Source organism: Nycticebus coucang, chromosome 7, assembly GCF_027406575.1.
Source record: "Nycticebus coucang isolate mNycCou1 chromosome 7, mNycCou1.pri, whole genome shotgun sequence".
NCBI classification, from domain to species: Eukaryota; Metazoa; Chordata; class Mammalia; order Primates; family Lorisidae; genus Nycticebus; species Nycticebus coucang.
Window position 1 is genome coordinate 130,183,242 of NC_069786.1, and position 12,662 is coordinate 130,195,903.

Sequence of the window (12,662 nt, forward strand, 5' to 3'; positions counted from 1 at the left end):
TGGCGAGCCACATGTGTCACGCCTTGCGCTGTCTCCATACACAGGACTTTAACAAGATAAGATTCCTCTTTTAACTCATGCTAACCGCACGTGCCCCCATCCTGCAGAAACGCAACATTGTTCTGGGGTTACTCCTTGCTTGTCTCAGTTCAAACTCAAATATGGCTGAGTGTGGTTACTTCTGTTTAATTAAACTTTTTATCTTGAGATTCTTTGTAACCTTTACTCAGTTTCATGCTATGATAGCCTCTTGCACAACTCCAATATAATATCACACCCAGAATACTGACCTTGCTACAGTCCAGAACGTTCCATTTCCACAGGGACCGCTCCTGGTGCCTTTTACAGCAGCAGCACGTGCTTCCCTCCCTACTTCGCACACACTTCCCTGGCAGCCACTAGCCTGTTCTCCATTTCTGAATTTTGTCATTTCCAAAAGCGAATATAAATGAAATCACACTGTTGGTCAGGATATAAAACGGCAGAGCCACTCCATCCCGTTAGGGTGATTCCCTGGAGGCCTTCCTGGCTGTAGTGCGTGTCAGTAGCTGTTCCTTCCGGCCTCTGAGTGGCACTCCAGGGGTCAGTGCACCACAGTACCTCTGTCCTTCACCCACTGCCGGTTGTGTGCTTGTTTTTTAGGAAACGGACAAGCTGTTTTGCAGAGTGCCTCTGCCATTTTACACCCTGAGCAACAGTGTGACCCGGTTTCTCCGCACCCTCCTGGCAGACGCACAGCCTCCCTCAGTTGGGTGGCAGTGTGCCTCTCCCTGGGGGCACTGTTGCTGAATATCTTCCCATACCCTTATTTGCCACCTGCGTATCCTCTGACACTGGGGCGGGGAGTAACTGATCACCGCTGGCAGGGAGAGAAGCCCTAGCTGTCTACTTGGCCTTCTCTGCAAGCCCTGTAGCAGGCGGATGCTGGGGTGCCTCCCTACAGCCTTTGTGGTGGGCTTGGGCCATTGTTTCTTTTGTGGTCTTGGCTGGTGTAGGGTGATTACTGAGGACTGTTGCTGATTTCTCTGTCTGGCTGCCCCTTTCCTCATCCTTTGTCTGTAAAGAGGAGGCTGTTGTTGGGGCTCTTTTCCCCTTTTCCCCTCTTAGACCCATTCGTGTTTTTGGCTGCTGTCTTCTTTAGCTGCAAGTCTAGACTATACGAGGCAAAAAGAAAATCCATAGAACTTGCCACTGTGTCATCCCTCAGGCCAAGCCCCTCACCAGTCTCCCACCTTCTCCCCCTTTCGGAGTCTGCTCATGTTTGTTACCTGCTGCCTTGGGACTTTTCTTGCCCTCAGTAGAGTAGAAAGTCCCTGTAATGGGAAGAGTGAGCAGCTATCAGTGCGGGCTGCATGTTCTGCCCTCACCCATTCTGTGTCCCTGTGGCCTTTAGATCATCCTGGACTCAGGGCTTCACATTGATTACTTTCAGGCCTATTTTGGTGTGGCCTGTGGTTCCCATGTGACACAATTTGCAGGACCTGTATGTTTTTGTCATCTAGAAATGTCAATTTGCAAACGAGAGGCACATGCAAACTGTTTGAAATGGTTGGATTAGATGTGGTGGTTTTGGTGCAGTGACAACCTGATGGTGAACCCATGAGAAACTGCCTTCGTCATCACCCTCCAGATCTTATTTCTTCACCTTCCGTTTTGAACTCTTGGAAAACCTGGGAGGGGCAGCTGGTCTGATGACTTACAAGATATAGATTCTGTCCTCATGGTAATCCTCCACTCCCGTTACCCTGCCAAAAAGGAACTGAAATGCCCCAGACACCACTCGTTCCGAAGGTGCCTGGGGGATCACCTGTGAGTGCCAGTTGTCCTCTGCCCCTGTCCACTGCTTCTGGCCTAGGTTTCTGTGCAGTCTACCCACTGTCCAGGTGAGAAGCAGCTTCTGGGCAGAGGTTGGGGGCCTGGCCTGGAGCCTGCTGTCTTGGCTGTCACACTTCATTTGCTGGGGGACCTCGAGCAGGTCTCCTGGCTGGTTCCCTTCCCTCCTGATACCACTTTATCAGGTGTGGAGAAGTTGAGTCGAGCAGGTAAGACACCCAGCAGGTTGCCCTGGGTGTTCTGAGCACCCTGTGCATGTTGGCTGAAGCTGTCCTTGTTGTATCAGCTCTTATGTATGTTAAGTCAGAGTCTGCCTTCTTCTCCATTTAAGAAACCACATCTGGCAGGGGACAGGGGCTCATACCTATAATCCCAGCACTCTGGGAGGCCGAGGCAAGATGATCTCTTGAGGCCAGGAGTTAGAGACTAGCTTGAACAAGAGTGAGACCCTGTCTCTACTAAAAATAGAAAAATTAGTCAGGCATGGTGGTGGGCACCTGTAGTCCCAGCTACTCTGGAGGCTGAAGCGGGAGGATCCCTTGAGCCCAGGAGTTTGAGGTTGTTACAATGTAGGCTGAAACCATGTCACTTTAGTTTGAGTGACAGAATGGGACTGTTTTTTAAAAAAAGTAACAACACTTACATGTCTTGAGCACATTTCTTTTCACCATGATTTCTCAGTGATTGATTGCCACCCATGATTTAATAAGGCCCTTGGCTAATTCTTCCCAGGACACTGGAAGACATTTTTACTGGCCTGGCTATCTCAACCTTTTTGTGAGTAGCTAGAGATTTTCTCATCTCTCTTGGAAGATCATGTACTTAAGTGAAAGAATGGAAACAAAAGTTTTTATTTCAAATAGAAATTTTAAGGCTTTTATTTTTGTCCTTAGCATTTGTTATAAACTTAAGACTTTATAGTTTTTAAACAGATAATTTTTGAATAGGTAATATATGCACATGGTACAGAAATCATAAGGAAAAAAGGTATAAGGAGTTTCCCAGCCACTCAGAAGTCCCCTAGTAGAGAGAGGTAAGTGGTCTTACTTTGCCCTCTACTCTGTACTCTGGCTGCTGTTGGCTTTTATCCTGTAACGGTGTGTCTTGGAGGTTGTTCCTGTGAGTACATGAAGAGCAGCTTCCGTCTTTTTAGTGCGTTTTATTACACGGATGCACGGTCATTACTGTGCTTGTTTCCTGCTCGCCCTGTTGTGACCGGGGCAGTTTCTAGTCTGTGGTCTTTATGGTGAATGTGGCCGTGAGTAGCCTTGTATATACAGTACGTGATTTCACATGAGGATGTACAAGAGGGCAAGTTTACAGAAGTACTGTTGTTATGTTCTAAAGGTTGCTGGCTTTTACTTGTTCCCCGCAGACGTTTTCATCTGCGCCCCAGCGCACGAGAGTGAGAACATGTAATCACACTTTTGATCTTTGTGAATCTGGTAGGTAAAAAATAAAAGAAGGCATCTCATAATTTTAATTATGAGCATTTTTGTATGTCTCAGACATAGCCTTGTTCTAACACGGCTCTGCCAGGGTCTCGTTCTTTCTCCCATCTTCCTCTGCCCATTTCGCAGACGTTTATTTTTCTAACCAGGTTCGTCAAAGAGTCTAGGTAGCCATGCAGTTTTCTTTCTAGTTTTACATTTCTGACAAATTCCAGGCCCTGCCTCCTTTTTACTGAGGTGCAGTGCCCTGTGAGAGTGGACTTGTTATCTGTGTACAGCGCAGTGAATGGCCCAGTTGTGGGGGGGCAGGAGCAGCTCCCAGGAGCCTCCTGCTTGCCCCTCCCCTCAAAGTAGCTGCTAGGAGTAGATGGCTTCTGACACTATAGATTAGTTCAGCTTGTTTTTTTTAACTTTACACAAAGGCGATTGTGCAGCCTGTCCTTCGTGTGAGCTTCTTTCTTGCAGTGTTATAAGATCCGTCGTCTGCCTGCCTGCAGCGGCAGGTGTCTCCTCTTCACTGTTCCCTGTTCTTCACGTTCGTATAGTACGTTGTATTTATCTGCTCTACTGATGCTGGCTGGGCATTTGAGGGGTAGCTGGTGGGGCCCAGTTGACAGCAGTGATGCTGTGAGCGTTCTTGTGTGTCAGGAACATGCGTGTTCGCCTCTTTGCCTGGTGAGTGTTGAGATTGCCGAGTTGCAGGGTCCATGTAAGTTCAGCTGCTTTCCAAAGTGGTCGCATCAATTGCACCCTTTCTAGCACTTGACAGTGGCTGTTGCAGTCCGGCCATCCTGGAAGATTTATCACGCTGTGGTCTGGATTTCCACTTCCCTGCTGACTGCTGAAGCCAACCAGCTGGTCATGTGCTTTTTGGCCGTTTGTGAAATAGCTGTTCTTTTGTTCGTCTTTTATTAGTTGGTAGGCTTTTTTTCTCACAATTTTTAAGTTCTTTTACTTTCAGGAGGATTCCAGCAAGTATGTCAGAATTCAAACCCTATTTGAATTCAAACCCATGTGTAGCTGTTCTGTCCTGCCTCAGGATTCTGTGAGAAACGCCTTGCTGTTCTGTCCTCCTTCCTCTGTGCCCGCCTGTGTTCATCTGGCCGGTCTTCCTGAGGGTGAGCTTTCTCCCTCCATTTGGGGGCTTTCCTGCTGCCACCTGTCTTCCTGCCCTCTGGTGGAATTCTCTACCTTCTCTTGACACCACGGCCTGAGGTCTGGCCTGCGGAATCTCATTGATGTCATTGGTTTGTTCTTTTGAGTTCTCTTTATTGCCCCACTTTTCACTTGCGTTTATCCTTTAAGTTGATTTAGTTCGTGTGAGCCATTTCTTTTTTATTTTTGGAGACAGAGTTTCACTTTGTCGCCCTCAGTAGAGTGCTGTGGCATCACATCTCACAGGAACCTCCAACCCCTGGGCTTAGGCGATTCTCTTGCCTCAGCCTCCTGAGTATCTGGGACTACAGGCGCCCACCACAACGCCCGGCTATTTTTGTTGTTGTTGTTGCAGTTTGGCCAGGACCGGGTTTGAACCCACCACCCTCGGTATATGGGACTGGCACTCTACTCACTGACCCACAGGAGCCGCCCAAGCCATTTCTTTCCTTATAAATTTACTTTATGTGAGCATCTTCTGGTGTCCAGTCTTTTATGTGTGAGGGCTGGATTTTGGAGCTGGTCCAATTTTGTACCATTCTTCATTTGGCAGTAGTGATGGTATTGGCTGCAGTCCAAATACAGGAACACTCTTGTATTCCTTTGAGCGTCTCTCCTGCATCCTCCTCTTTTCTGCCCTGGTAGATGGGGCAAGCAGCTGGGGAGGCGTAGCCTGAAGAATTGCGCCCAGCCCCTGCTTCCTCACCAGCGTCCTTCCTGCCCATGCCGTCTCCCGCATCAAGGGGCTGAATAGGCAGTGCTATCCAGAGCATTCCCCAGAATTGGCCTCCCAAGGAGGCCCACCCTCACCCCTACCAGATATCAGCCTGGGGCTGGTTCCAGGGGACAGGAGGGAAAGGTAGGGTCCCTGCCTGAACGGAATATTCCCTGCCTGAAGCTGTGTGGAGGCTTGCCAGGAGGGGCGTTCCAAGAAGGTGGCTCAGCACCAGCATGAGGCATGACAGGTCATGTGTGTGCGGGGAGGACCAGCACAGAGAGGCTGGGCCCAGTTGTGACCACTCTGTGGGTGGCCAGGAAACATGGATTCTGAGCAGGTGGCAGGGCCTTACTGCAAAGAAGCAGGGGATTGAGTTGTTGGTTTTTTTTTTTTTTTGAGGGACTCTCCTGTGATGATTCTTGTGATTTGGAAGGGTAGACTGTTGACCCCAGCATGGTCTTAAGGAAGGCAAAGTCTGCTCTTGACCATCTCCAGTGATGATACCTGAAGCTGAGGGCTTTGAGTGTGAGGTGGCACTGAGGAGACTTGTGGCTGTCCCAGAACTTTACGAGGTTGCGTTGACCTACACCTCATGACGACACTAGGATGCAATGTTGCCGTTAATAACCTCAGTTTTCAGATGGGGAAATGGCGGCACAGAGCAGAGAAGCATCTACTCCAAGTCCTATCGCTACAAGGGCTTCATGCCCAGGGGCTCAACACTACCCAGGTCCTGTGCACATTAGATCCCGTTCAGTCCCATCACAGCCCCACCAGGTGGCTTTTCCATACTTTTTCTAGAAGAGAAAGAGCCTGTCCACATTTCCCAACCAGGCAGTGGCTGGGTGGGACTTACATCTTTCTAAGGCTTCTTCACAGCAGAACAGAGATATGTAACAGTTAAAAATCAAACAAAAAAGCTCAAATTCAGCTGCTTGGACATTTATCTCTTGCTTAGTGTTTATTTTCTGTAAGCAGTCACCGAGATTAAGGCACTGGTGTCATTTATCATTTGTGTCATTGACTCGCTGTCTTTCAGCCTGATGGTCTTGTCTGCAGATGGCTGCCCAGCCATCCCGTACCCATGCAGCTCTTCCAGTAAGCCCCTCCTTCCGGGCCCAGACGACCTGGCTGAGCTCTAGGGTAGCCTGGGCCCCACCGTGTTCAGGCCCTCATGGGAGTAGTCAACATAAACGGGACATAGAAAGTCTTGGCCTCTGTACGTATCCTGATTGCATAACTCATCACGTAATCCTGCAGAATGAAGCACTGTGTCTGGCTCTGTATAACACACACCTTTTTGCCCAAATTTTTGAGTGAAAAATAAGGATGAGATTATCCATAGGTGGTGCTGTGTTGCTGGTGCAGACAGTTTCCTATTCCTTGTACCTGTTCTTGTGTTTTGTAATTATTTGTTACATAAAATTTCTTGTACCATAATATGTTAAAAAATAAATACTAAAATTCCTTTATAATAGAAAAAACAAGTGCCTAAATGTAAGCAAATAAAAATTTGAAATAAAAGGGGTAGTGCCTGTGGCTCAGTGGGTAGGGTGCTGGCCCCATATACCGAGGGTGGTGGGTTCAAACCTGGCCCCGGCCAAACTGCAACAAAAAAATAGCCGGGTGTTGTGGCAGGCACCTGTAGTCCCAGCTACTCGGGAGGCTGAGGCAAGAGAATCACCTAAACCCAGGATTTGGAGGTTGCTGTGAGCTGTGACGCCACAGCACTCTACTGAAGGTGATAAAGTGAGACTCTGTCTCTACCAAAAAAGAAAAAGAAAAAAATTTTTTTTTTTTTTTTTTGAAATAAAAAATTCAAGTGACAGATTTTTTTTTCCTGAAAGTTTGGGCCAAAATGTGGGTGTGGATTATACACAGGAGCACGTTACACATGGCAAAGTATGGTGTATTATTTTCCTTTTGCTGTGTTGGTTCTGACAAAAATGTGCAAATCCTAAAGCACCAGAATGAGCAGTTAGGGAGTGCTGCTCAGGCTGTGCAGACTTGATGGACAAGTGATGGCTGCTCCTGCTCAACCGCCCTGGCTCCGTGGACTCCTCAGACCCGCGCCTGCACACCACCAGTTCTGCTCGTAGGCGCCGCCCTGTCTTCACAGCCAAGTCAGCATCCGAAGTGGCTGTCTGTCTGTCTCTTCCCAGTGTAAGTTGTATGAGGGCAAGAATCTTGTGTGTCCTGGCCTAGAAGAGACACTTGGTAGGCTGAGCACGTGGGCATTGTCTGGTGGGAAAGGGTACTCTGTGCTCTCAAGGCAAGGAGAGCAGAGCGGCCCACGGTCCCTGCTGTGCTCTGACTTTCCTCCTCCCCCACTCCCTGGCTCTGCCACTTCTACCCCCAGCCTCACTGCAGGTTTTCTTCTCCCAGTAACCCTGGATATGTGGAAGGAAGAATGAGCTGTGCACAGAGGGCCTGATTCTATCCACCCCCTGTGATGACGCTTAATCACTAGGGAAACATGAGCCAGAAACGTGATCATCTAATAATGTAAATTGTGTGTTCCTAAATTGGGTCTTCTTAATGTAAATTAAAGCTATAAGATAGGCAGAAATCCAAAAATTAAATAGTGTATTTTATTGAGGAATCTGTAAGGAGGCAGACATTTTCTTAACACTACTGGTGAGAATGCAGGATGGTACAACCTGGTGGGGGAGAATTTGGCAACAGCAAAACTGCACATGCACATTACTGTTTGTCAGGGCATAAGAATTCATCCCAGAGATACGCTGGTGAAAATAGGCGAGGCTCCGTGTGAAGACAGTTCATGGCAGCACTGTGGGAGCAGCACAGAACAGGATTCCCCTGAATACGGTGCTGGTTGAACAGACCATGGTGCTTCTGTCCAGTGGAGGAGGACAGACCAAGGAAGCTCAGCATCTCTGTATATTGTTACGGAGGGGACAAAGGTGTCTGTGGTACTGTTTACAAAGGGGAGACCCGAATGTATATGTTTTCACATATCTCAAAAATGGAAGGGATAAACCATCCTTTTTTTTTTAAAGCTACCTATGGGAGCCCAGATGGAGGGGAAAGATGTAAAAACCAGACTTCTGGCTCTACCTTGTTTTGTAGATTTGACTTTGGACCTGTGACTGTAGATCTTTTACATCATTTATAAAATAAAATCAAGTAAAAGTTTATGACCTTTGAAGATTTTGATAGATGTTGTCAAATTTTTCTGTAAACAGTTTGCGCCTTGTTCACTTCCTTCCAGTACTTGACTTTTCTCCTATGACTTTGCCACCACTAGATCATCTTTTAAAACTTTGCTAATCCCGTGGGTGAAAAATAGATTGCTGTTTTCATTTGCGTTCTCTGACGACTGGAGTGATTACGTAGATTTTAATTTGCTTATTAGCTGTTTTGTGTTTCTTTGGTGACATGCAAGTTCATAGCCTCTTCTTAATACCAGAAAGTTTTTTTCCTACTGATTTATAAACACTCTATATTGTGGATATAATTTTCGTCTGCAGATGATTAACAGGTCCGTGGCCTCATCTCCTGTGAAGTTGTCAGACTCTGACTATAGGAGCTGTTTTTTTCCCCTGTTGTTTTATGTTGAGATTTTCTATAAGAATATTTATGTGTGGTACATGTTTGTGTTATTCTAGAATTATCTGTGGAGCAAACTTTACTAAAGCGAGCAAGTGCTGGACACCAGCGTGTGGGCTCTTAGCCAGCCCGACTGTGTTTCCTCCGTGTTCCACCCCTTTTTCTTGTAAATTTTCTAGAGCTTCGTGCCATGTCTATGTAGTGAGTAGTTATAAGTGTCTACTTAAGTTGATCACCAGTAAACAAATTTCCTTGTCTTTTTGGTTGTAGATTGTTTTTGATTTTTAGTGACCCATGGTAACTATTTTTCTGTTCCGTTCAGTGTACGTACCTGAATGAAGTAGTAATTTTTTAGTTTATACACACATTTTGGAGGTAGACTTTTTAAAAGTGTTTCTAGCTGTAGGCACTCATTCTTTGTTCACAGATATATTGAACATGTTTCTTTCTCTCTAGGTCATCACTCCATGTAGGAAGCTTATTTTGTGTGCTGATAACAGAAAAGAAATGGAAGATTGGATTGCAGCTCTGAAGACTGTCCAGAACAGGGAGCATTTTGAGGTTAGAAAAGGAAAACATCTTTCTGCAAATGCTTGTTGTTGCCTCAGTGGCCCTTTCCCTAATGTCCTGCCGCCTGTGACCTCCCCGTGCAGGCCAGCGGTTCTGGAACTCATATTCTCAGCAGGTTTCTTACAAAATGGGGGCTCCCACCGGTTCTTTCTGTGGTGTAGACCTGCACACCATGACCCTGTCCTTTGTAAACCTTCCTCCTCCCTTTCTTGGATACTTTGTTTAATCCTAAGTTGCCACACTTAAGAATTTCAAAGGTCCTCTTATCTTTGCCATCTTTATTTCTTTCTTCCAGCCCACCCAGTACAGCATGGACCACTTCTCAGGGACACACAATTGGTATGCCTGTTCCCACGCCAGGCCAACCTACTGCAACGTGTGCCGGGAAGCTCTGTCTGGGGTCACATCCCACGGGCTGTCTTGTGAAGGTACGGATGATGTGTTTCTTATTCTGGTGAGAAAGGTGGCCTGAGGTTTTACTAAATAAAACTTTGGAAATCCAAACTCAGTCACCATAAAAAGCCACTGCCACCTGGTCAGTCAAGGATAAGGTGATTTCTGTGACACCTTTTTTTTACCGACTGAGGAGTCCTTGTTAAATCATTTTTTGTAGTGCTCAAATCAAAAAGAAGGGCTGTGGAGGTCAGGAGAAACAGAGGAAGCATGGGGAATGCAGAGGGAAAGGCATTTCAGAAATACTGATTGGCTCCAATGTGATGAGAGTCTCCTCCCCAGGTGGACTGGGTCTGGGATTACAAGTGTCTTACAGAGCTAGAGGTCAGGGCCCGTGTGCTCTAAGTGAGGGAGTCTGGTGAGGGGCAAGGGCAGTGGTCTGAGTGGGGATTGCAACACTCTGCCTTCTATTTTCATACAGCTCTCCAACGTAGGACTGGCTTTTACATTGAAAAATGGTTGGAAAAAATCAAAGGAAGCATATTGTGTGACACATGAATATTCCATGAAATGGAAATTTTGCTGTCTATAAAAAGTACTCCCTGTGTCCACATTTGTGCTGCACAGAGGGCAGGGTTAAGTAGTTGTAAAAGAGGGTGCAGGAGACTTGTTACAGAAACTTCACGGACACTTTGACTATCTTCTGTGTCTGGTCTCAGTTCTGCCTCTTGCTGCCACCATCAGCCTCTCAGCAGGTAACAGCAGTTCAGCTACAAGCTGGGAGTGCTGTTGGTTCCTTCTAAGACTTTGCTAGGCCTGGATGATTCTCATAACCCTGTCAGCTCAGTGTGGGAAGCTCCTGTCACAGATGAGCTTGCAGGCTCATGTGTCCCTTCTCTTTCAGTGTGCAAATTTAAGGCTCATAAGCGGTGTGCAGTGCGTGCAACCAATAACTGCAAGTGGACCACGCTGGCCTCAATCGGGAAGGATATCATCGAGGATGCAGATGGGGTACATCAGGGGACCCTGCCCTCCCCCTGCCGTTTCATTCGAGATGGTCACTCAGAGATCAGGTGTCATGTGGATAGTATGTGGGGGCCCTCTGTGGTTGCTGCTCCTCGGGCACTTCCCAGGCCTTCTCTGTTCTCCCCACACTGCCGGCAGGGAAGGTGCTTGTTGGGAAGAATGCCTGGTCTGGGTTCACAGAAGGCATTTCTGGCCAGGCTGGCCTTGGAGCCAAGGCTCTGGGAGCATCTCCAGCACTTGTCTCTGCTTGGTCACAGATTGCCATGCCCCACCAGTGGCTAGAAGGAAACCTGCCCGTGAGCGCCAAGTGCACAGTGTGTGATAAGACCTGTGGCAGTGTGCTGCGCCTGCAGGACTGGCGCTGCCTCTGGTGCAAGGCCATGGTGAGTGCGAGCCCTGCACCGGAGCTGGGTGGCCTGTTCCCCGTGGTCCCAAGGACCTGTACCTCTGTGTCCTGTGTGGGGCTTCACCTTCTGAATCCTGGTATATTTACCCGGGAGGCCCCTCCAGCTCTGTGAGTCTAGGGTCTGGACTGTGTGGTGACTTGACTTTGCCTTCTGTCTGGTCGTTCTCATTATTATTGACTGGTTTTTATGTGTGTATGTATGTTTCTTACTCTTGAATTTAGACGCGGATGTTTTTTTCATAACACCTGTCATATCTTCATATGGCACTATAGATAGGCTATGCTGGGGTTGTTTGGGGCAGATCTCTGGGGTGTGGAAGCAGGAAAGCAGTAGAGACTTTCCAAGAGTGGTTCACTCTGGGGCAGTGTTCACAGCAGCCACAGCTACATGTGAGAAGGAGGAAGAGCAATGGTGTTACCTGTGGGGTCCCTCTTAGGCTGTGGGTGTGACATTGCCCCGTTAGGTGAGATATGGCCGGCAGAGGCAGGGAGCCTCCATGCATTCCCTGCTGCGGCTGTTGTTGGGAGATGGGTGCTGCAGCTACCTAATGAGAACTCAGGAGGGGGCCTGACCACATAGAGGCACCTTGCCCCAAGAGCCCTTAATTCAGTCCTGAGAGTTAATGTTGCTGTGCCTGGGCCAGGACGATAGCTCACACAGGGTGGGTGATGACTGGCTCCTACCTGGTGCTTCTGCGTCATGCCTTTTCAAAGGCAAATCCAGGACACAGGTGGGTGCAGGTCAGCCCCACTGAGGCCAGCTCATCAGCTGCGGAGCAGAGGGAGTTGGGTCCATGTGAGGGTGACCCTGGTGGCGTGTGCGGGACCTTGGTGGCATATGGAATCTTGTTTCAGGTGCACACGTCATGTAAGGAATCCTTGCAGACCAAGTGCCCATTGGGCCTGTGCAAAGTGTCAGTCATCCCCCCCACAGCGCTCAACAGCATCGACTCTGATGGTGGGTACCGTGCTCCTGTCCTCCTCACCCACGACACACGCCTCTTTGGCCTCCTTCATGCATTCTCTCCTCTCCTACTGGAGAGTTGGTTAGCTTGGTGTGGTGTGGTCAGCCACTGAGGTCAGGCACTGCCACAGGGGTGGGGACCCATGCGGAGGCAGTAGACAGTGTGCTGACTTTAGGGTGTTGATATTAGTCACACTTGGTCCGAAGCTGGTCATTGGATTTGAAGGAGCCATTGGCTGTTGAGTGGATAGAGTCTAAGCTTTCTCTGACTTCTGTGAGCCAGAGAGTCTGGGCCTTTCTCCGTCTGGCAGATGCTAGTGTGCTGCCTTGTAGTTGCTATCACCACTGCTGGAACACATGTCGTATGTTGACAAGCACTGTTGGAAGGGAGGTGCTGGGGTGTGTGGCTAAGGGGAATCAGCTCTCCAGATGAAGGGTCAGAGGAGAGAGCAGTGAAGTGGAGCCTGGACTCCTCATCATACTTGGGGAGTGGCCCTGTGGACTTGTGTTCACTCATCTGTTGTTGAGTTATGGGGATGGGTATATGTCAGGTGTGTATCCCTTGGGGTGTCTGGG

General features: G+C 48.2%; 1 protein-coding gene across 5 annotated transcripts in view; it reads left to right on the forward strand.

Moving 5' to 3' along the window:
- The window catches only part of DGKD (diacylglycerol kinase delta), a 121,082-nt gene that overhangs the window by 71,569 nt on the left and 36,851 nt on the right, over window positions 1–12,662 (forward strand). For all 5 annotated transcript variants that reach the window (XM_053597291.1, XM_053597292.1, XM_053597290.1 and 2 more), the window contains 5 exons: window positions 9,184–9,288; window positions 9,593–9,725; window positions 10,595–10,701; window positions 10,974–11,099; window positions 11,978–12,080. In XM_053597291.1, coding sequence (XP_053453266.1) covers window positions 9,184–9,288; window positions 9,593–9,725; window positions 10,595–10,701; window positions 10,974–11,099; window positions 11,978–12,080 — 574 coding nt within the window. The remainder of the gene's footprint in view (window positions 1–9,183; window positions 9,289–9,592; window positions 9,726–10,594; window positions 10,702–10,973; window positions 11,100–11,977; window positions 12,081–12,662) is intronic.